At 40.6% G+C, this 20,550-nt stretch overlaps 1 protein-coding gene across 3 annotated transcripts; it reads left to right on the top strand.

Annotated features, from left to right (window-relative positions):
• Positions 1-475: 475 nt before the first annotated feature.
• On the top strand, positions 476-18,055 carry immp2l (inner mitochondrial membrane peptidase subunit 2). Of its 3 annotated transcripts, none has more exons than XM_032547512.1 (6): positions 476-580; positions 1,325-1,466; positions 3,660-3,763; positions 7,166-7,231; positions 15,893-15,995; positions 16,866-18,055. In XM_032547512.1, exons 2-6 carry the CDS (start codon positions 1,332-1,334, stop codon positions 16,989-16,991), a joined length of 534 nt encoding a protein of 177 aa, XP_032403403.1. In that variant the 5' UTR covers positions 476-580; positions 1,325-1,331; the 3' UTR covers positions 16,992-18,055. The 3 variants fall into 3 exon arrangements, with proteins under 3 accessions (XP_032403403.1, XP_032403386.1, XP_032403394.1); XM_032547495.1 differs by lacking the exon at positions 476-580 and adding an exon at positions 587-776; XM_032547503.1 differs by lacking the exon at positions 476-580 and adding an exon at positions 587-802.
• The last annotated feature ends 2,495 nt before the right edge of the window (positions 18,056-20,550 follow it).

The following is a 20,550-nucleotide window of genomic DNA, read 5'->3' as shown; positions in this document are numbered from 1 at the left end:
GGCCCCCGTCAGTCCTCCGATGCTTTGGAGACATTTTGATTCATTTCATTGTGGCATGTTTGGCTTTTTGCTGCGGTTCTAATTATTGCTACAATATTTTCTCTGATGTTTATTTTGTGAACTCTAATTGCTCTGGGTCGAATCTTCCTTTAACACTTGAGGTTCTGCAATAACTTCTATTTACAGCTGCGAACCTCCAGCCCAGATCCCGTCAGCAGCGGCTTTAACCCGCTTGGTAGAAACGTTAAGGAGAAGCAGGGCGAACAGAGAGCAGGTACTACCAGGTGGTATCAGGTGGTATATCGGGTCAAAAGTTTTCTCTGCAGCTGAAGCATTTCTGTGTTTAGTGGCGAGGCGGGTTTTGTCCCGCTATTGCAAGGACCATTATAAAAATATAAATAGAAACAGTTTTTCTAACGTCAACATCAGACCTATGTTAAATAAAATATTAAATAAAAATGTTTTCATGAATTTCCGCTTTTCCAAGTTGCTTTATTCAGAAAGAACATGGCAGGCTTTAGGACCCAGAGCATCACACATATAGTTGGATTACAGAGGAAGTCACGTTGCTACTTCTTGGGTAGGTGTATTTTAGCTTTACAAAGTTAGCCGATGTTTAGTATTATATTTATATTGGCTTTGGAGAGTCTTTTAATTGGAAAGCATATGAACTGCTTGTCCTGGCCACTTCAGTGCTCTCCAGACCTCTTTATGAACTAACTCCCTGTTAACAGTAGAGGCTAGATGTTAGCACCAACAGTCGGCAGCAAGAAAAGGTGAACAGGATGAGGCTGAAAGATGGGTCAGTGGTTGCTGCTGCATAAGTTGTTGCTTTTGTGTTTGCCTACAAAAATCTCATTAGAGACATATCTCCACACCGTTTATAAATAAATTAAAATAAAATGTGTAATTATCATATAGACCAAAAATGTTACAAGAAATTCATAAGGAACACTGTCATAAATTTTCTTCCCCTCTATCCTGACATCTCTAAAGAAAATAAGAACAAAATCGCTTTCTATTTACTATTTCAGTTCCACAAAAATGTAAGATATTAATTTCATAATTATGTATGAAGTTTTCCGTGTAATGACTTTCTGCATTATAAAATATAAATAAATATAAAATAAATATAAATTCCTGTGCGAGGTCGATAAGGGGCGACCGCGCCACAAGACGCCCGTTCTCAGAGCCTTTGAAGCTCTCATTCACTCTTAATAATTCTTCTCTGATATAATATCTAATCTTCATCTGATATGAATTCGGTTTTTGCCATCAGAGTTCTGATTTTTTTTCTCTTCATCTGTTGTCTTTTCCTTTCAAGTTACCATATGGCACTGCAAACATCAGCAGGACGGCGCTATGTGCAAACTTTCATTAGTGGATTCTTTGTTGCTGTTCCCGTCACAGTTACTATCCTAGATAAACTGGCATATGTGGCTCGAGTGGAAGGAGCGTCCATGCAGGTGAGACTCCATGACTCATCAAGGTGATGAATATCTATCTGTGGAAACACCTTACTAACACGGGGGCAAATAATTATCGCAGCATATTACAGTTTAGTTGTGGTGGCCCTGAAAGTTGGCTTGAAAATAACATTTTGATGTGATCAGCCATTTTTTCTGAACCTCCGTGGCAATCCACATGGACTCATTCTGAAGAAAATCCCACCAGTAACGGTATCTGGTCCCTCACATGCTTCCTCCTGTCTGGCTGGGACAGTGGTTTTCATCAAAGGGTCTTTGCACCATCGGGTTCCTGTCCATGTGTCAAATGTACCCAAAGCGCAAGGGTTTACTCATTTCAGTCTTTCTTTTTTAGTTTTTATGGATGCCCTTCAGCCTTAAAGGCAGACTCATCAGTTGGGTCCTGCAGGGTAGGCTATTTTTATTCATTTATTTGGACATGATGTCAGTGGCAGAACACATATTGCATCTCTACCAGCTGTTTGGCTAAGCTCTGACGATTGTGAACCTGGCTAAATGTCAGTTTGATCTGTCTGCTGTTGTTGCTGGGACATAAAGTGTCACCTCAAGCAAGTGGTTCCCTTAACTGTCAAGGTTGAAGCTGTTTCAGCTTTTTATCGCTCTCCCTCAGTGAAGCTCATGCAGGAGTTTTTGAGAATGGTGGACATTTACAACCATTTCATCCCCCATGCTCACCGTACGCACAACTTGTATGAAATGTTTAAAGGCAAAAAAAAAAAAAAAAAAAAAAGTGACCAGCAGACAGAGTGCATTATTAAGAGGATAACTGTTTTTGATGATGCCAAGAGAACTCTGGCTAACAAGGAGCTGTTTGCCCATCCGTCTCCAGCAGCTCCTATGGCCCTGATGGCCAATTGAAGCTATTTTTTTCTTTCTTAAGTTATTGTTTATTAAAAAAACATTATCCACAAGACTTTCTCATCAGGGGGTCTACTGTACACCTGGCATCAGAAGTACAGTAGACCTCCAATTTCCTACAGTTGGTCTCAAAGTCCTGTCCGTCGAAGATCTCACAATCATGGTCATCATTATTACTGTCCTCTTCAGAAGCTATAACTACAACAGCAACTTCTGTAATTTGTTGTATGTATAAAATTCTTATCTACAATGTTTAAAGTACAGTGTAAAATTTGCAAATGTTAGAACTACTAGAGTTCACTTTAAATCAGTTTTTTATATTGCGCCAGTTCACAACAAATGTTGTCACGAGGTACTTTACAAAAACCACCCGATTAAATAAATACATACTTACAATACTTACGAGTACATTGACTACATGTGACATGTGCATAGCCATGCTGAACTGTGACACTGCCGCATCATTGTTTTTCTATCATTTTATTATTAATAAATAGTGAATTAGGTACTCAATTATTTTTCATTATTCCCTTTGTTCTTTTAGTCACCATTCAGTAGTTGGTTTATTTGACCAATTTCAGCATTACTCCTTTTTGCTTGTTAGTTTAGTTGCATGTTGCTAACGGTGTTGCTAGCTTAGAGTTTTTTGACTTTGTATTTTGACTATGCGTCTAAAGTATTAAAATAAAATTCTCATGCTTTGAGGAGAAGTTGTTTGTCCTCATTGTGTGTATGTGTGCAGAGCTTGCTGTTTGGGAATGCTATTGCATGAATTCTCTCCTTCACCCCCATTCGCTAACAGTTCCTGACATATTGAATGTTGCTATTACTGATAGTAATGAACTATTACCAATTGTAATGATTCCTGATAATCAGGTGTTGTTAATGTAACACTTGGTTTTGTTTTTGTTTAAGTGTATGGAGTACCGTTGTGGGTGGCATGTTGGTGTACTTTTGTGGTCAAATGGTTGTTTTGAAGGAACACCTCCAGAAACATCTGATTTGGTAGAAAAACAGCTCCAAATGTAACAATTTGTTTTGAAATTGTATACTGTTAATATTTGCCAAAACAGGCCAGTATTCCAGTAATCTGAACATTTTAAATTTGACTTGTTGTAAGCTGATAAAGTCAGCTAAAACAGACTGTTAGCTTCACGTTTTCACCACTCTTGTGATTTATTTTCATTTCCAATAAGCTCCTGGTAATATAGCATCTTTCTGCTGCAGAGAAACAGAACTATTACCAATTGAAAACTTCAAAGAACCTCTCTCAAAAAACTTTTAACTAATGTTTAACGTTGTATTTCTGAACAGCCATTCCTTAACCCAGATGTGGGAGCCCAGTCTGATGTTGTCTTGCTGAATCGTTGGAGTGTAAGAAACTACCAAGTTCAAAGAGGGGACATTGTCTCTGTTGTGTGAGTAAATACCACAGTCATTATGAACATACATCGAATTTTATTTTTAGTTTTTTTTCTGTTTAATTTTTGTTTGAATACAATACACACCACCAATATAAATAAACATTAGCTTTGTTTAATAAACCTCATTTACTTTTCTCAGAAGTAATAATTAACTTCACACATTGCCTTTTTCACCTAATTAAGACAACCAAGGTTTAGTATATTGAACAGGATAAATCAATAGTTTTAAAGCTTTCCTGCATTTAGCTGCATATTAACTGATAAAAACATCAAAATGTACACTGATTTTAACTTAAGAATAATCAAAAATACAATTACAAGACTTACAACAAAAATATAGAATTTAACCAGTGACGTGCGGTCAGGGGAAGGCAGATGAGGCAGAGCCTCTCCTGTCATCATGGAAAAATAATACACTGCTCAAAAAAATAAAGGGAACACTCAAATAACACATCCTAGATCTGAATGAAAGAAATATTCTCATTGAATACTTTGTTCTGTACAAAGTTGAATGTGCTGACAACAAAATCACACAAAAATCATCAATGGAAATCAAATTTATTAACCAATGGAGGCCTGGATTTGGAGCCACACACAAAATTAAAGTGAAATAACACTACACGCTGATCCAACTTTAATGTAATGTCCTTAAAACAAGTCAAAATGAGGCTCAGTATTGTGTGTGGCCTCCACGTGCCTGTATGACCTCCCTACAACGCCTGGGCATGCTCCTGATGAGGTGGCGGATGGTCTCCTGAGGGATCTCCTCCCAGACCTGGACTAAAGCATCCGCCAACTCCTGGACAGTCTGTGGTGCAACGTGACGTTGGTGGATGGAGCGAGACTTGATGTCCCAGATGTGCTCAATCGGATTCAGGTCTGGGGAACGGGCTGGCCAGTCCATAGCTTGAATGCCTTCATCTTGCAGGAACTGCTGACACACTCCAGCCACATGAGGTCTAGCATTGTCCTGCATTAGGAGGAACCCAGGGCCAACCGCACCAGCATATGGTCTCACAAGGGGTCTGAGGATCTCATCTCGGTACCTAATGGCAGTCAGGCTACCTCTGGTGAGCACATGGAGGGTTGTGCGGCCCTCCAAAGAAATGCCACCCCACACCATTACTGCTGAACGATGTTGCAGGCAGCAGACCGCTCTCCACGGCGTCTCCAGACTCTGTCACGTCTGTCACATGTGCTCAATGTGAACCTGCTTTCATCTGTGAAGAGCACAAGGCGCCAGTGGCGAATTTGCCAATCCTGGTGTTCTCTGGCAAATGCCAAGCGTCCTGCACGGTGTTGGGCTGTGAGCACAACCCCCTTCTGTGGACGTCGGGCCCTCATACCATCCTCATGGAGTCAGTTTCTAACCGTTTGTGCAGACACATGCACATTTGTGGCCTGCTGGAGGTCATTTTGCAGGGCTCTGGCAGTGCTCCTCCTGTTCCTTCTTGCACAAAGGCGGAGGTAGCGGTCCTGCTGCTGGGTTGTTGCCCTCCTACGGCCTCCTCCACGTCTTCTGGTGTACTGGCCTGTCTCCTGGTAGCGCCTCCAGCCTCTGGACACTACACTGACAGACACAGCAAACCTTCTTGCCACAGCTCGCATTGATGTGCCATCCCGGATGAGCACATCAACCCACACAACCCACACAAGCCACTTGTGTGGGTTGTGGAGTCCGTCTCATGCTACCACGAGTGTGAAAGCACCACCAACATTCAAAACTGACCAAAACATCAGCCAGACAGCATAGGTACTGAGAAGTGGTCTGTGGTCCCAACTGCAGAACCACTCCTTTATTGAGTGTGTCTTGCTAATTGCCAATAATTTCCACCTGTTGTCTATTCCATTTGCACAACAGCAGGTGAAATTGATTGTCAATCAGTGTTGCTTCCTAAGTGGACAGTTTGATTTCACAGAAGTTTGATTTACTTGGAGTTATATTGTGTTGTTTAAGTGTACCCTTTATTTTTTTGAGCAGTGTATATAATGATAAAATAATTTATATTGCTATTTTCACCCTGTGGTTTGTACTATAAAGTACCTATTTTTCATTTAGCTTTACCAATTCTGATTATTTTTTCTTCAAAATCGCTTAATTTTCTCATTTTCCCATTCAAATGCTTGGAAGGCAGCAGCGAGCTCAGCCTCACCTGGGATTGTGCAATCTCTCGCTTACTGCACTGGCTTCCATTCTATGAGAGCATGTTCCTCCTGTCTGTACGTCGTCAATAAAATGGCTAAAAAACATTTAATGTATGAACTAATTTTCATAATTTGGCTTATGTATATAATGTACAGTGTTTTTGTCACCAACTGTTTGTGTAAGAGTTTCCTGTGCTAAGGATCGATCATAAATGGCAGAGAACAGATTCGAGGTGAGGTAGGCAGTTTTCTTGCCTCATGGCAGGGGGCGCTCATGATCCCAGACATTGAGGATCACAACTGCATTGTAAGAGACAGGAACAGCGAGCTAGCCATGGAGCTAGCCATGGAGCTAGCCATATAGTCAAGTGCAGCGATATATTTATAGTTTATTATATTTTATTAATATTCGCAAAATAAGCATCAAGCCTAAAACCATACAGCATAGCAACAGACTGAATGTTCTGCTCTTTGTATGGGAAATATTTGAGTATTCTTTTCGTTGTTGCTTTTTTTTGTTGTTGTGGCGTTGTTGTCAGTTGCTATTTTCATGTAGCTGCGCTTTTACAGAGAGCAAGAAAGAAGTGGTTTTGAGTTGTACTTTAACGGGTTTTCCCTTTGCTGTGGAGTACAGCACGAAATTAATAATATCTACATGTCCAAGTTTGATTGAGTTAACGGAATTATTCTACGGCGGCAGCGCAGCTATGCATGACATGTAAAAGAATAGTCTTTTTGCCCTCCATCGTTGTCCCCATGTGCAAAATTTCCTTATGTAAACCGTAACATGCAGGGGGTCTATATTTGTAAATATGATTATGATTAAGCCAATGCCTCACCAGCTATGAACCTCACCGCACGTCGCTGAATTTAACATGGCATTGTTTTAACTTTAACGTCTGAATTCCCACACTTCATGAACAAAGAATAGTTTCTCTACCTTTGACTTTGGCTGGACTCACTTTACCTTCATGCTCTGAGATACTTTATGAATCAACAAGCAACTGAATATTATTCAAACAAAAGCAAAATAAAACTCCTAAAACCCAGAGTTAGTAAGATATCACGGTCTTCCAGTCACCTAACCCCGTGGAACTTCCCAAACCTTCAAACCTCAAACCTTCAAAAACTTAGAGACTTACCAGCACACTTGCTGATTACAGGATCATCCAATAGTGGATGTAATTATGTTCCTGTTGTGCCTGTTACCATTAACTATTATGTATTAATATGCTTAATTATTTAATTCAGTTCCCCTAGAAATCCCAAGCAGAAGATCATCAAGCGTGTCATTGGCCTAGAAGGAGACTTCATCAGGTAGGAACGCTTTCCCAGTTTTCTTGCAGTAGCCTCAAACAGTTTTTTGATCATTTACTAGAGGTATGCTAACTATATTCTTGGAAAAGAAACAGTCATTAAAATCGAAATCATGCAGCGATCAGAGGGAAATCCGTTTTTTTAATTTTTTTTTAATGTTTTCTGCTGTAGCAACAAGCACACATTATATTGTGGCGTTGTGAAAACTGGCATAAGGAGGTGAGATCATTCCAGGCTAATGCAGACAAGAGATCATGTAGGCCTGAGAGAAATAAGTGAATCTTGTATTTTGATTTATTGATGATTATGAAACAAGTTATTTTGACTTTACTTATGTACTCATGTGAATTAATGATGATTATGAAACTGGTGATTTTGTATCTTTGATGATTAAAGTTGAAAGCTGACTGTGTAACAGGATGAAATTAAAAAGAAATCAAACAATTAATAAGAAAAGTAATGAAGAAAAGAATGCATTAAAAGATGTTGTGTATACTGGTTTAATGTTTATGATGATTATACACCATATATAAAACTGTAATTGAAATAATCAAACAATGTGTTAAATACAGAGGCAAGGGAAAAAGGCAAGTCTTAACATGTCCGGACTTGCCCCAGAGCTGTGTCCCAAATAAGGATTTGAAACCAAGATGGTCATGAGGCAAGTAAGGGAGTGAGGCAGGGTGTTGACCATATGTGCAAATGGCTGGGACTTTCCGATGAGGTAGTTGCATGCCTGAGAAGTCACTTACACCTTATGGAGGCGTGGGTTGAAAGGGTATATAAGGCCAAGAAAACCAAGAAAAGAGGTTCTTAGTCCGCGGTGCTGAAGACGAGTCAACAAGAGGACGCAGACAGAAGACCAGCAGAGGACCACACCCTGGAGCCATGGGGATGTTGAGACTTCGCACCGCCAGAAGGGACAAGACCCCTCGACCCTCAGCCCTGGTTCCTGATTCGACTGCCTTACTCTGCCTCAACCCAAGGATCTCAAAGTTGCAGCAACAGACTTGGAAAAAAGACAAAGGTCACTGAGTGATGAAGATCTGATGTGTTCGAAGGACAACAGCCAGTTCTGCTTTGCTTCTATTTCAAAGAGGATTTTGCCATATAAAGACAAAGACTCTGACCAAGGACATTGGAACCTTCCGTTGCTGAGATCATTTTCCACCCGGGTATGAGTTGAAGTGCCTCCCAAAGCCTCTTTTAGTAAATCAAGTGACACAGGGTAGGGAAAGAAGTTAGGGAATTATTAAGGTGATTGTATTCAAATTGATTTTTACTTTTATTTTGTAATCATTGATAATTAATCTGTCTGTCATTTACCCCTGCTAAACACTTGCTTAATAAAGATGCATCAAAATTATAATGAGGATTGTGGACATTGAAATTAATTGAATCATTTGTCATTTTATGGTTTTTCTAGTTAATGTAAAATCTATGTGCATGATTCTAGAGACGTGGTGGCTTCAGAAATTCCTTTAGTGTTGAGAAAATAATGACCTAGGGGCTCATGCTGAGCCACTAAAAATCAACTAGTCTGTAACAAGCGCACGTTGTACTTAGAGGGGGAGCTACCATTAACAGGAGTGGTTATTGAGGTTATGCAGCTATGAGGGCTACTCAGCTGATTGCTTCTTAACTGGAAAAGGCCATAACTCTTGGATCGTAGGTAGTTAAAGGCTAGTTGAGTCTCCTTCGACACCAGCTTAGATAGATCATCTCTACTAGACTTGCCTCTGGGTAATACTCGAAGGCTTAGAGATTTTTCGGACCCGTTGGACGGAGAGCTGGTCAGTAGTCAGTCCCTGGATGTTGTGAGGTTGAGGGCGGTAACAACAGTGGTTAAAGTCAGGTATTTCTTGCTATTTAACTCTTTAAGAAAGTCTGAGTTTTCTCTTATAAATTTATTCTTAAAGTTGATCAATTACAAAGTTATTATATAGTATACAAACAATTATAAATATTTCTAGATTTTCAACATTTTCTAGTTTACTAGGTTGTTTGTTGTTCTTGTTGGCAAAAAATACTTGGATGTGTTTTAAAACTAACACCACCTGTTGAAAATGGATTAATTAATATAACTGTGTGTGTAACACTTTAAGAACTCAGGAAGCTGCCTGAGTAATGTTTGCTGTGATTGGTTCTGAGTAATGTTTGCTGTGATTGGTTCTGAGTAATCTCAAGCTTTTAATGAGAGCACATGCTCAGTGTTAGACAAGCAGAAAGTTGAAGAAGTTGGAGATCGTTCAGAGCTGTTGTACAAGCTCTGAAGAGACTGAGAGTGTGTAAATGAATGACAGTAAGTCTTATCAGGATTAGAGCAGCATTTGTGTACCTGTTCAGTTTAATATATGTATTGCAATGTAAAGAGTTAAGATTGTGATGTTGTGCTTTGTGGTTTGTTTGTGGTCTTTTGCGCCATCTGGTGGACAAATTACAAATAACCGTTTGTAGCGAGCAGAAATAATGGGTTTAATTTTGTTGTCTTTTGTGTTCTTGTAGACCACTCTCAGCTCAATTAAAAAACCAAGACAGGAAAACTCTCCTCATTCTTTACCGGATGCTCGTGGTGGCTGTACTATTTAAGGAACTAACACACAAAATAAAGGGAGCACAACATTTAATGGTCATTCGAGCCAGAGTACAGTTGCCACGAAGAGAGCATGCCTTGGAGTTTTCCTCAGAATGTGATGGAGCGGGACGAACAGGTTCGACCCAGATGGCAAATACGTTGGCCACCTTACCTAAACAAATTTTATGTGGAGTATGTTGGTCAGCAGAGTAGAGCACCTTCTTATGGTGGACGTTACGAAGCTGTTGGACAGGGAGAGTATACAGCAAGGACACCCATCAACACTCACCCTTACGTAAGTGGCCATCAGCAACGTCATGAGGGATCTGCCAGGATGACACCTCTCCCCATACAAAGCTTTGAAGGTGGAAATAAGACACCAGCCTTCACTGAACAAACAAGAGATGAGATGGTCTTGACAGCAATTAGGGAAATTCGACAAGAAAACCGTCAGATGCAGGAGAACATGTTACGGCTCACAGAAGCAGTAAGCAAGCTGCAGATAACCCAGCCCCTTGCACCCAAAGTCGAGCAGGAGAGGCAACAATCTATTGCAGCTAAGTCAGTTGAAGATGTAGAACTTCAGGATTCTCCATGTACATCTGGATCAGAGTCAGAAGCTATTTCCCAATTGGAAAGTTTAAAGATAAGTATTGGTCAAGCAAATACAGAAGGAGCAAGTTTTACCTGTTCAGGACCCATCCCCCCCGCTGTAAGACAACGCTTGTCTCCCTCTCATTACTCCTATTTCAAGTCAGCTTCAGTGATGAACGATGACGTGCAAGATGTATGTAATGATGTGCAAAGGATGGATGTAAAGGAAGGAGAACCTTCTCTCACATATGGTGCTGTTCGGCCACGGCAGTACCCATCTTCCACAGAATATTCACAGCCATCTCACTATCATGCAGTGCAGTACCCCCATGCTACAGGTAACGTTCTTCATCCTCAGCTTCAAAATCAGCAACCACAAGATTTTGTACCCAGGCCAGGACATCAGGAGAAGATGTACAGGGGACCGAAGCCTACAATTCCCCCTTTCATACATGACAATCCCAGAGAATTCTCCAGACTTAAAATAGCTTTGGACAATCTTCTACCAAGTGATGCCACAGAACGGTTCAAGTATCAAATACTGGTTGACCACCTCAAGCTAGAGGATGCATTACTCATTGCAGATTCCTACAGCAACTCAGTGATCCCCTATAGTGACACCATGGCGGCACTCACAGCACAGTACGGACAGCCTCATCAGCTCGCTTTAAAAAGAATTGCACAGTTAATGGATGGCGCCAATATCAGAGACAGTGATACTTCATCTTTTCGCAGATTTGCTCTAAAAGTGCGAGCCCTTGTTGGAATGCTGGATCAACTGGGACAAAATGGACGAATTGAACTGACTTGTGGTTCCCATGTCACTCGACTCACATCAAAATTACCACATGCTTTAAGGACTAATTTTCATCGCTATGCTCTTTCTCAGCACATACAAGTACCCACATTGTACGATTTCTCAGACTGGTTGGAATTTGAAGTCCAGGTGCAGGAAAGTGAAATAGTAATGTCAGAGACCATACAGACAGAGGGAGCGACAAGAGAAACAAGCACACCCAAAGTCCTCTACTGTTTTACTCAGCACAGGACCTAGGACCACAGCTGCCATCCCTCCACAGACATGTTCTATTTCCACAGTCATCTCCAGCCAGTCAGAAATCTAAGTTATTCTGCCCATATTGCAATAACAATTAACATCTCCTGAATCAATGCACAAACTTCAGTAACCTCACTAAGGAGCAGAGAGAAGTGTGGATTCGGAGTAACAGAAAATGCTGGAAATGTGGAAGGAATCATCAAGCTGCTCAGTGTAGGCTGAAAGTTAGATGCAGCACAAGCAATGGCAGACACTTAGAAGCCCTTCATGAGGTAAATGCAAGACCAGCAAAAGAGGAGACTTGCTTAACAAGCTTGTTAAAAGAGCAGCTTCCCACACAGGTTCAGTGCTTTTTCACATGAAGAATGTGCAACAACTCTGGCAATTGGCTGTGCTGGCCTTCAGAAATGAAAAGGTGATTATGCGATCACAACAAGATCATCAAGCAATTATGCTCCCAGAGGAGAAAACTGCAAAAGTGACTGTCAACAGCATTAACAGGTATGCAACCCCGCTTCTTCGCAACATTAATATGCCTACATTGCATGCTGCTGAAGAAGCTGTTTTGCCACTGTTGAGAAGCACAGAAAGGAAATTCCTGAATGATGTTAACCGAGCAGACATCTACAATGAAGAAATAGCCAAGTTGGAAGATTCAGGCTACATTACCAAGTTAAAGCCAGATGATGTTGCACAAACAAAGGAAGCGTGGTATATACACATGGTGGAAAGCACAGAGTTGTGTTTAACTGCTCATTTAAATACCAAGGACATAGTCTGAATGACTATCTGTTGCCAGGACCAACCCTCGGCCCTACACTTCTGTGAGAGCTTTTGCGCTTCAGACAGCACAGCATTGCCATTTCAAGTGACATTAAAGGAATGTTCCATCAGGTCTGAGGACAAACCTCTTTTAAGATTTATATGGCGGGATGTAAAAAATAATGCAACCTCCTGATGTGTTTGAATGGCAAGTACCGGTACTTCCATTTGGCACTGTCTGTAGCCCATGCTGTGCTGTCTATGCATTGCAGATTCACACAAAGGAGAATACAACACCTGATGAAGAAGTAAGAAGGGTTGTGGAGAACAACTTCTACGTTGACAACTGCTTGTACAGTCTGAGTTCTACGGAAAAGGCAAAGGAGTTAGTTGACAGGCTTCAGTCACTTCTTCTCTCAGGAGGGTTTGAACTCAGGCAATGGGCAAGTAATGTCCCTGAAGTTATACTTCATCTTCCAGAAGAAGCCAGAAGTGGCAGCAATGAGCAATGGTTGGCCCAGGACAATCTAGAACAGCAAGAAATGACACTCGGCCTGCGCTGGGATTGTGAGAAAGATGAGCTGGGTTACAGATATCGTGCAGTGCCAGAGAACAGACCAACAATGCGCTACATTTACAAAGTTCTGGCAAAACAGTACGACCCACTTGGTTTCATTACACCTTTTACCACAAGAGCGAAGATTATTGTTCGGCACTTATGGGACAAGCATAGAGAGTGGGATGACCCTCATTTGCCTGAAGACCTCCTTAAGGCATGATACAAATGGGAAGGAGAGCTGGAACACCTTCCCCGAATAACCATCCCATGGTGCTACAATAGCCCTGAAACAGATATGCAGGACTGCAACAAGGCTCTCCACATATTCTGTGATGCATCTGAACAAGCTTACGGCGCCGTCACATACCTTCGTACTGAGAAAGCAGACAGAAATGTGGAATCAGCTTTTGTGATGGCGAGATCCAGAGTAGCCCCCAAGCGGCAGCAAAGCATTCCAAGACTGGAACTGTGCGCTGCTCTGACTGGTGCGCAACTGGCAAAACTACTAGTCACTGAGTTAACCTTACCAGTACAACAAGTCGTACTTTGGTGTGACTCCACAACTGTACTGAAATGGATAATCAGACTCGTGCAGATTTAAAGTTTTCGTCGGAACCAGAGTGGCTGAGATCCAAGAACTCACCGGTTCTATGACCTGGCGATGTGTAGATACACTTAATAACCCGGCTGATGACATCACTCGAGGAAAATCTCTGGAGTCCCTTATCAACTCGAATAAGTGGAGTCAGGGTCCAGCTTTCCTCTTGCTTTCACCAGAGCACTGGCCTAATCCTCCTGAATTAAGGGATGTGGATGAGTGTGAATTGAAGGTCGCATCCTTCTGTGGAGCCACAATGCAGATTTTGAATTCTATATTTGATGCGGATAACGCATGTTCCTTTCAAGAACTAATCGAACGCACCGCAGTATCTGCTCACGGGGCGGCTTCTTCCCAACATCACCTCTCAGTGGATGACTACAAGGATGCAGAGTTGTCAATTTTACAGCATCAGCTGCTGCAAGCAGGAAAAACCGTGCCACCCTCAAGTAGACTTGTTAAACTGGCTCCAGAGTATAACACAGAGATTAAACTGATCAGAGTTGGTGGACGTCTCCGACATAGTGAATACCTGGACACAGAAGAAAAGCATCCCATTTTGTTAGGTGGCACCCATCCTGTCACTAAACTTATCATTAAACAGTTTGATGATAAGCTCCATCACCCAGGGCAGGAAAGAGTGTTTTCTGAACTACGCAGACACTACTGGGTCATTAAAGGAAGGGAAGCTGTTAAACGACTTCAACGAGAACTCTGTCAAAAATGGCGTGCAACACCAGTGCTCCCTCAGATGGCTGATCTCCCAGCAGCAAGGTTGTGCCTATTAATACCACCCTTTTACTCATGTGGAGTTGATTGCTTTGGACCATTCCTTGTGAAGATTGGCAGGACAAATGAAAAGAAATGGGGTATACTTTTTAAGTGTCTCACAACACGAGCAGTTCACATTGAAGTCCTCATGGCTCTCAGGCGTTTTGTATCAAGGCGAGGAAAACCATCAGAATTACTCTCTGATTGTGGGACAAATTTCAAAGGAGGTGAACGAGAACTACATGAAGACTTTCAGAAGATGTGTCCTTCAATTCAAGACCACCTCTCCAAACAACATATAAGGTTCAGTTTCAACCCACCTGGTGTGCCTCATTTCGGTGGAGTTTGGGAGCGTGAAGTACGATCAATCAAGTCAGCAAGAGTATCCCTTGGAGCTCAGACTGTCACTGAAGAAGTTCTCAGAACTGTGCTCATTGAGGTCGAGGGGGTACTAAACTCCAAGCCACTTGGTTATGTGTCGTCAGATATCGCAGACTTGGATCCTGTAACGCCAAATTACCTTCTAATGGAGCGGCAAGATGCTTCATTACCACAGGTAATCTATCCTGAATCAGATCTGTTAACCAGGAAACGCTGGAAGCCCAGTCAGATGATTGCAAAACAGTTTTGGCATCATTTTATAAGAAGTTACTTGTCTACCTTGCAGTCACGTCAGAAATGGTCAATGAAGACAGAAAACCTTCAACTTGGAGCAGTGGTAATGATAGTTGACAAACAACTACCCAAAGCACTATGGCCTGTTGGAAAGGTTGTAAAACTTCTACCAGGATCAGATGGAACTGTTTGAACAGCTGAAATACAAATTAAAGACAAGACGTACATCAGACCAGTGGCACAACTTGTGCGTCTTCCAGCTATTCCAGAGACTGATGATAAGAAGGAGAAGACATAACTTGAATTTTCTGTTATTCAAATTTGTAAGACAAATTTGGGGGCGGCTGTTGAAAATGGACTAATTAATATAACTGTGTGTGTAGCACTTTAAGAGCTCAGGAAGCCGCCTGAATAATGTTTGCTGTGATTGGTTCTGAGTAATGTTTGCTGTGATTGGTTCTGAGTAATCTCAAGCTGCTAATGAGAGCACATGTTCAGTGGTAGACAAGCAGAAAGTTGAAGAAGTTGGAGATCGTTCAGAGCTGTTGTACAAGAGACTGAGAGCGTGTAAATGAATGACAGTAAGCCTTATCAGTATTCGAGCAGCATTTGTGTACCTGTGCAATTTAATATATGTATTGCAACGTAAAGAGTTAAGATTGTGATGTTGTGCTTTGGTTGTGGTCTTTTGCTGCCATCTGGTGGACAAAAAAAGAACCGTTTGTAGTGAGCGGAAATAATGGCTTTCATTTTGTTGTCTTTTGTGTTTTTGTAGACCACTCTCAGCTTGATTAAAGAACCAAGACCAGAAAACTCTCCTCATTTTTTACCGGATGCTCGTGGTGGCTGTACTATTTAACCCTAGTTAAACCCTAGTTGGGAGCACAACAAAATAAAGGGAGCACAACACCACCTGTTTAGAAAAGATCAATCAATCATCTGCCATGCTTATCCTTGTTGGGTTGTGAGGGTGCTGGTGCCTACCTTCAGCGGTTTGGTAAAAAAGGAAAGAAGAGAAAAGACTAGACGAAACCAGAACAAGCTCAATATGCTATCACTTTCTAAAGCTGTTTTTTTTTTTTTTTTTTGCATTAATGTATTAAATAACTTTTCTCTGATAATTTCTACAGGACTCTAAGCTACAAGAACCGATATGTACGGGTCCCTGACGGTCATTTGTGGATAGAGGGGGATCATCGTGGACACAGTCTGGACAGCAACTGCTTTGGACCGGTATAAACAATAACAGTTATGATATCCAAGCTGTAGGGAGAACCAACACTATCAGTAATGAACAAAAGTTATACTTCACAGATAACATCTTCTTAGTCTGCCCTTTCCATGTTATCCAAACTTTCAAGAAAATCAGTCCTGATTCCTGACCATATTTTTTACTGGAGAGGAAGAAAACTCTCACTTATTGTCAGAAGTTTATTATTTCAACCTGGAAAAAGAGAAAGTAGCTATTGACAAATAAACTTTGGTGCTCAGACCCTGGCAGAAGACATGGCGCTGGTAACTGCCGTCAGAGAGGATGAGCCGTTGTGGATTAGAGATGTCTTCCCCCCAAATTCCTTTCTGAATCTCAAATCATGGACACTGATCTAAATGCATCTTTCTGACCAGGACCTGACTGCATGTTGAAGAGTTATGGGCTGGATGCTGTGGAGCGCGTCTGGTTCAGAGGCGCATTCTAAACTTTTGGTTGAAATGTTGGTTGAAATTAAATTTAATTCCAGACTGCAGGGCAATTTCATCAAAGCAGCTTGATAAATTTGACTGGCAGCCAATCAGAAAGATGAGCATGGCAAATAACATTTCAATAAATTATTTTAGCTTATATTTTATTTGCTTTATATTTTAGAATAATGATTGTGAAACAGATTACATTTTATGATACAAAACATATTTTAAAAAATTTGATCAATATTTGGATTAATTCTCCCATTATTATTTTAACATATTTTTTTGTCATCATCCCCCCAACTTTCTGAGTTTTGGGGAAAAAAAGACAAAACAAAATATTGTACCTGAGTATGAATTCTGATCTTTGAATATTAAAACTGATTAAAACATCTTTTTTTTATATCCCTTCCTCTTTAGGTGTCACTGGGGCTCCTGCATGGCAGGGCCTCCCACATCATTTGGCCACCAAATCGTTGGCAACGCATTAAACCATCTCTACCGCCAAATAGAGAACCACTGGATGCTGAAGAAGATGATGAATAAAAAAAATATCAAGTAGTTTTTGTACAAATTCTTTTAAGCAAATGTTGTGCCAACGTCTATTTCCTCAGTATGTAACCATTTGAATTTGAATAATCAAGTGCTTTGATTGGGTTGCTTGTGCTTTTTTTAAAATCACTATAAAGTAAATCGTTGGTACTAACTTGGAACTATTTTCTTTGAGGTTGTCAGCTTTCGAAGCTTCAAACCCAAATACAGTAATAATCCCGAACATTGTCCTTTGAAACAGAATTTTACACATTGATATTCAATAGAGCAGACGACTTCAACGTGGGGGTCAAGAGTCACAACCTTGACTCAGATATGTGGGTCTCAGATATGCTCTGACCCACCAGTACCTCTGATTGAGACATTTTTTTGTAGATTTTTAAAAATGCTAAAGTTATTTTGTAATATTTTACTGATATTCACACAGAAGAAATTCTGATGTCAAATTCACACATGTGAGTGTGAATTTCCCACTGGGCTCCATCTGGCCTGCTTCACATCCAGACAAATGAAGCCCAGATGAAGTGTGTTTTGTTTTGCAGGTTACTAGAACAACCTCACTGCTGCTATTTATTACTTGAACTGTTCTGTGCATTTTTACATACAGTATATATCAATTGAACTTAGGGAAGGTCCAGTCTGAGTGCATGAAGTTCATGTTGAGTTGACTATAGCAATTAGAGCAAATTATTAAAGTGCAGTAAAAACAGACCAAATTTAGATAATAGGTTCTTGGGACACTTTCCATTAGAAGTAGAAAATGATTGATCAGTCTGTGCCTCTATCTAAGCAGGTGTTCTCTTTCCTTGGCAAACAAACATCAGTGATTCAAGAAAACTGTTTCAATTGTGGTGAGATTTATGGCCTTGTTAAAAAAAATATTACTGTAACGATATGAAACATCTCTTCTTTTACTGTTACTGAAAACTTCTCCTGGAAATGTCTGAGATGTCTTGGTAGAATTTCCTTGATAACATTTGCAGATTAAAACACCTTATGATTTAATGTTAACCAAATGTTGGAATAGTGTACTTTAAGAAATAAAAGAATTAAAAATGCATGTTGTCCTGAAATAAATTAAAATGTGAGTACTTTGTTTGACAGTCTAGGGCAAAATATATTACCATTTGCAAATCTGGTAGAATGCTCTTTTGCTGATTTTAGTCATTTAAAAACTTTCAGACATTCAAAAACCCTAGTAAAAGATCCATGGTTATGTTTTCTGTTCTCAAAATGAACAAGAGAAAGATAATAAGTCAATTGGATTGATAAAGAATGACCCAGCCTAAATATGTCTAAATATTTAATTATTTATTAGCGGGCATGTACAGTAGATGAAAATTACATGCAACAAGACAAAGTCAACACAGCAGAAAATTTTCAACAGTGATTGAAAAATAAAAAAAATATATGTTTCACAAAATCAAAATGGTTCATAGGAATTGGTGGGAGCTGTAATGCCAAGAACCTCAGTGAACTAAAGCAGTTTTGGAAAATGCTCCAAAATTCTTTAAAAAAAATTCATTTTATGAAAGTCACTGCTGCTCAAAGTGCTTCTACAAGCTACTCAATCATGAGATGTACCTAGTTTATTTTTCTTTTCGAAACAGGCTTCCCATTTTGGCTTATTAAATAAAGTTTGTTTATTAAAACTTTCACAGACAAAACTGTCACAAAGCAGGAGAGAAAATAGAGGTCATGTGAGCTCTGATCTGTGAGTAGCCTGGCCGAGGTATTTCCTATGGCTTGGAGGTGAGAAAAGGGTGATTGATAGCTATACCTTTTAAGTGTCAGACAACAGATTGTCATTAATTATTACATTAATGACAATCTGTTGTGTGGTTTTATACACTTAATTTTAGCTTTTAAATACTAAGGTACTAAGCTTCAATCATAAAACATTAAAATTAAAAAGGGACTTTTTTCTGTCTACATAAATGCCAGTAGATCTACCTCTCTGCTATATAATTTCAAACTTCAAATGACATCAGGGCATTTGGGCAATATTTTAACAAATATTTATGAAAATAAAGAAGAATGAGAAATTGTACTCATGAACTTTAGCATGCTAATCAACAGGAAAAGGAAGTGGCAAAAAGTCCTCCACCGTTTTGCATCATGGGATAAGAACTGGAAGTGGTGAAGGAGTACAAATAGACAAACAGCTGTTAGTTAATCTACAGAAAAGACAAAGCAGAATCTGCTTCTTGGGGTAGTGTTGATCCTTCAGTGTTTGTATAAAGACGCTACATCTTCTATAAGACTGTTGTGGAGAATGCAAACTCTTCTCCTGTTGAGATAGCAGCATCAGGACCAGGGACTAAAAGATCAAGTCTTAGATTCAAGTCCTAATAGACCCATAAAGACAAACAAAAAATATACATTTCTTGATGAAAATGCACGTATAAGGAAAAGAAAAAACAACATATATATATTTCGTGTTGAAAGCGCACGTTTAAGGGAAAGGGGAAAAAAAGATTTCTGCTTTTATTTTTAATTATGTCAGTTTTGGTAAACGGGCAGCACCACTTAGGAGTTGACGATGCTGTCATCTTCCTGCTGCAACGAGCACTTTCGCACCTGGATGGTGGAGGAGACACTGTGAGAATCACATTCTTTGATTTCTCCAGTGCTTCAACACCATCCAGCCTCTGCTACTGGGTGAGAAGCTGCGGAGGATGGGTGTCGACGACTCAGTGATCTCCTGGGTTACTGACTACTTGACAGGCAGGCCACAGTTTGTCTGTCTGGGCAGTGTCCTGTCTGATGTGGTGGTCAGTGATGTAGGAGCTCCACAGGGAACTGTGCTTTCTCCCTTTCTCTTCACCCTGTACACCACTGATTTCCAGTACAACTCTAAGTCATGTCACCTACAGAAGTTTTCTGATGACTCAGCGGTTGTCAGGTGTATAGGGGATGGAGAGGAGGGGGAGTACAGGACACTGGTGGACAGCTTTGTGGAGTGGTCTGAGCAGAATCACCTGAGGCTCAACATTAGTAAGACCAGAGAGATGGTGATTGACTTCAGAAGGAAGAAGACACCTTCACAGCCACTGAAGATCAAAGGGGAAGTGGTGGAGGGGGTGGAGGATTACAAATACCTGGGAGTTGTAATTGGTAACAGACTGGACTGGGCATCTAACACTGACGCTGTGTGCAAGAAGGGGATGAGCAGACTCTATTTTTTAAGGAAGCTGAGATCCTTCAATGTGTGCAGCAAGATGTTGGAGACCTTTTATCACAGAGTTGTTGCCGGTGCCATCTTCTTTGCTGCTGTGTGTTGGGGAAGCAGCATCAGAGCCAGCGACTCTAATAGACTGGACAAAATCATCAGGAAAGCTGGCTCTGTACTGGGACTAAGGCTGGAGTCCCTGGAAACTGTGGTGGAGAGGAGGACAGTGAAGAAGGTTCTGTCTATTATGGACAATAAACAGCACCCTCTCCACCACATAGTGGACAGACAGCGGAGCACCTTCTCACATAGACTGCTCCAGCTCCGCTGGGACAGATAGAGGAAATCCTTCCTGCCACATGCCATCTCACTGTACAATAA

The sequence above is a fragment of the Xiphophorus hellerii genome, chromosome 2, assembly GCF_003331165.1.
Source record: "Xiphophorus hellerii strain 12219 chromosome 2, Xiphophorus_hellerii-4.1, whole genome shotgun sequence".
Taxonomy (NCBI): Eukaryota; Metazoa; Chordata; class Actinopteri; order Cyprinodontiformes; family Poeciliidae; genus Xiphophorus; species Xiphophorus hellerii.
Note: the sequence above shows the minus strand (reverse complement) of the source record. Positions and strands in the feature narration are given on the sequence as shown.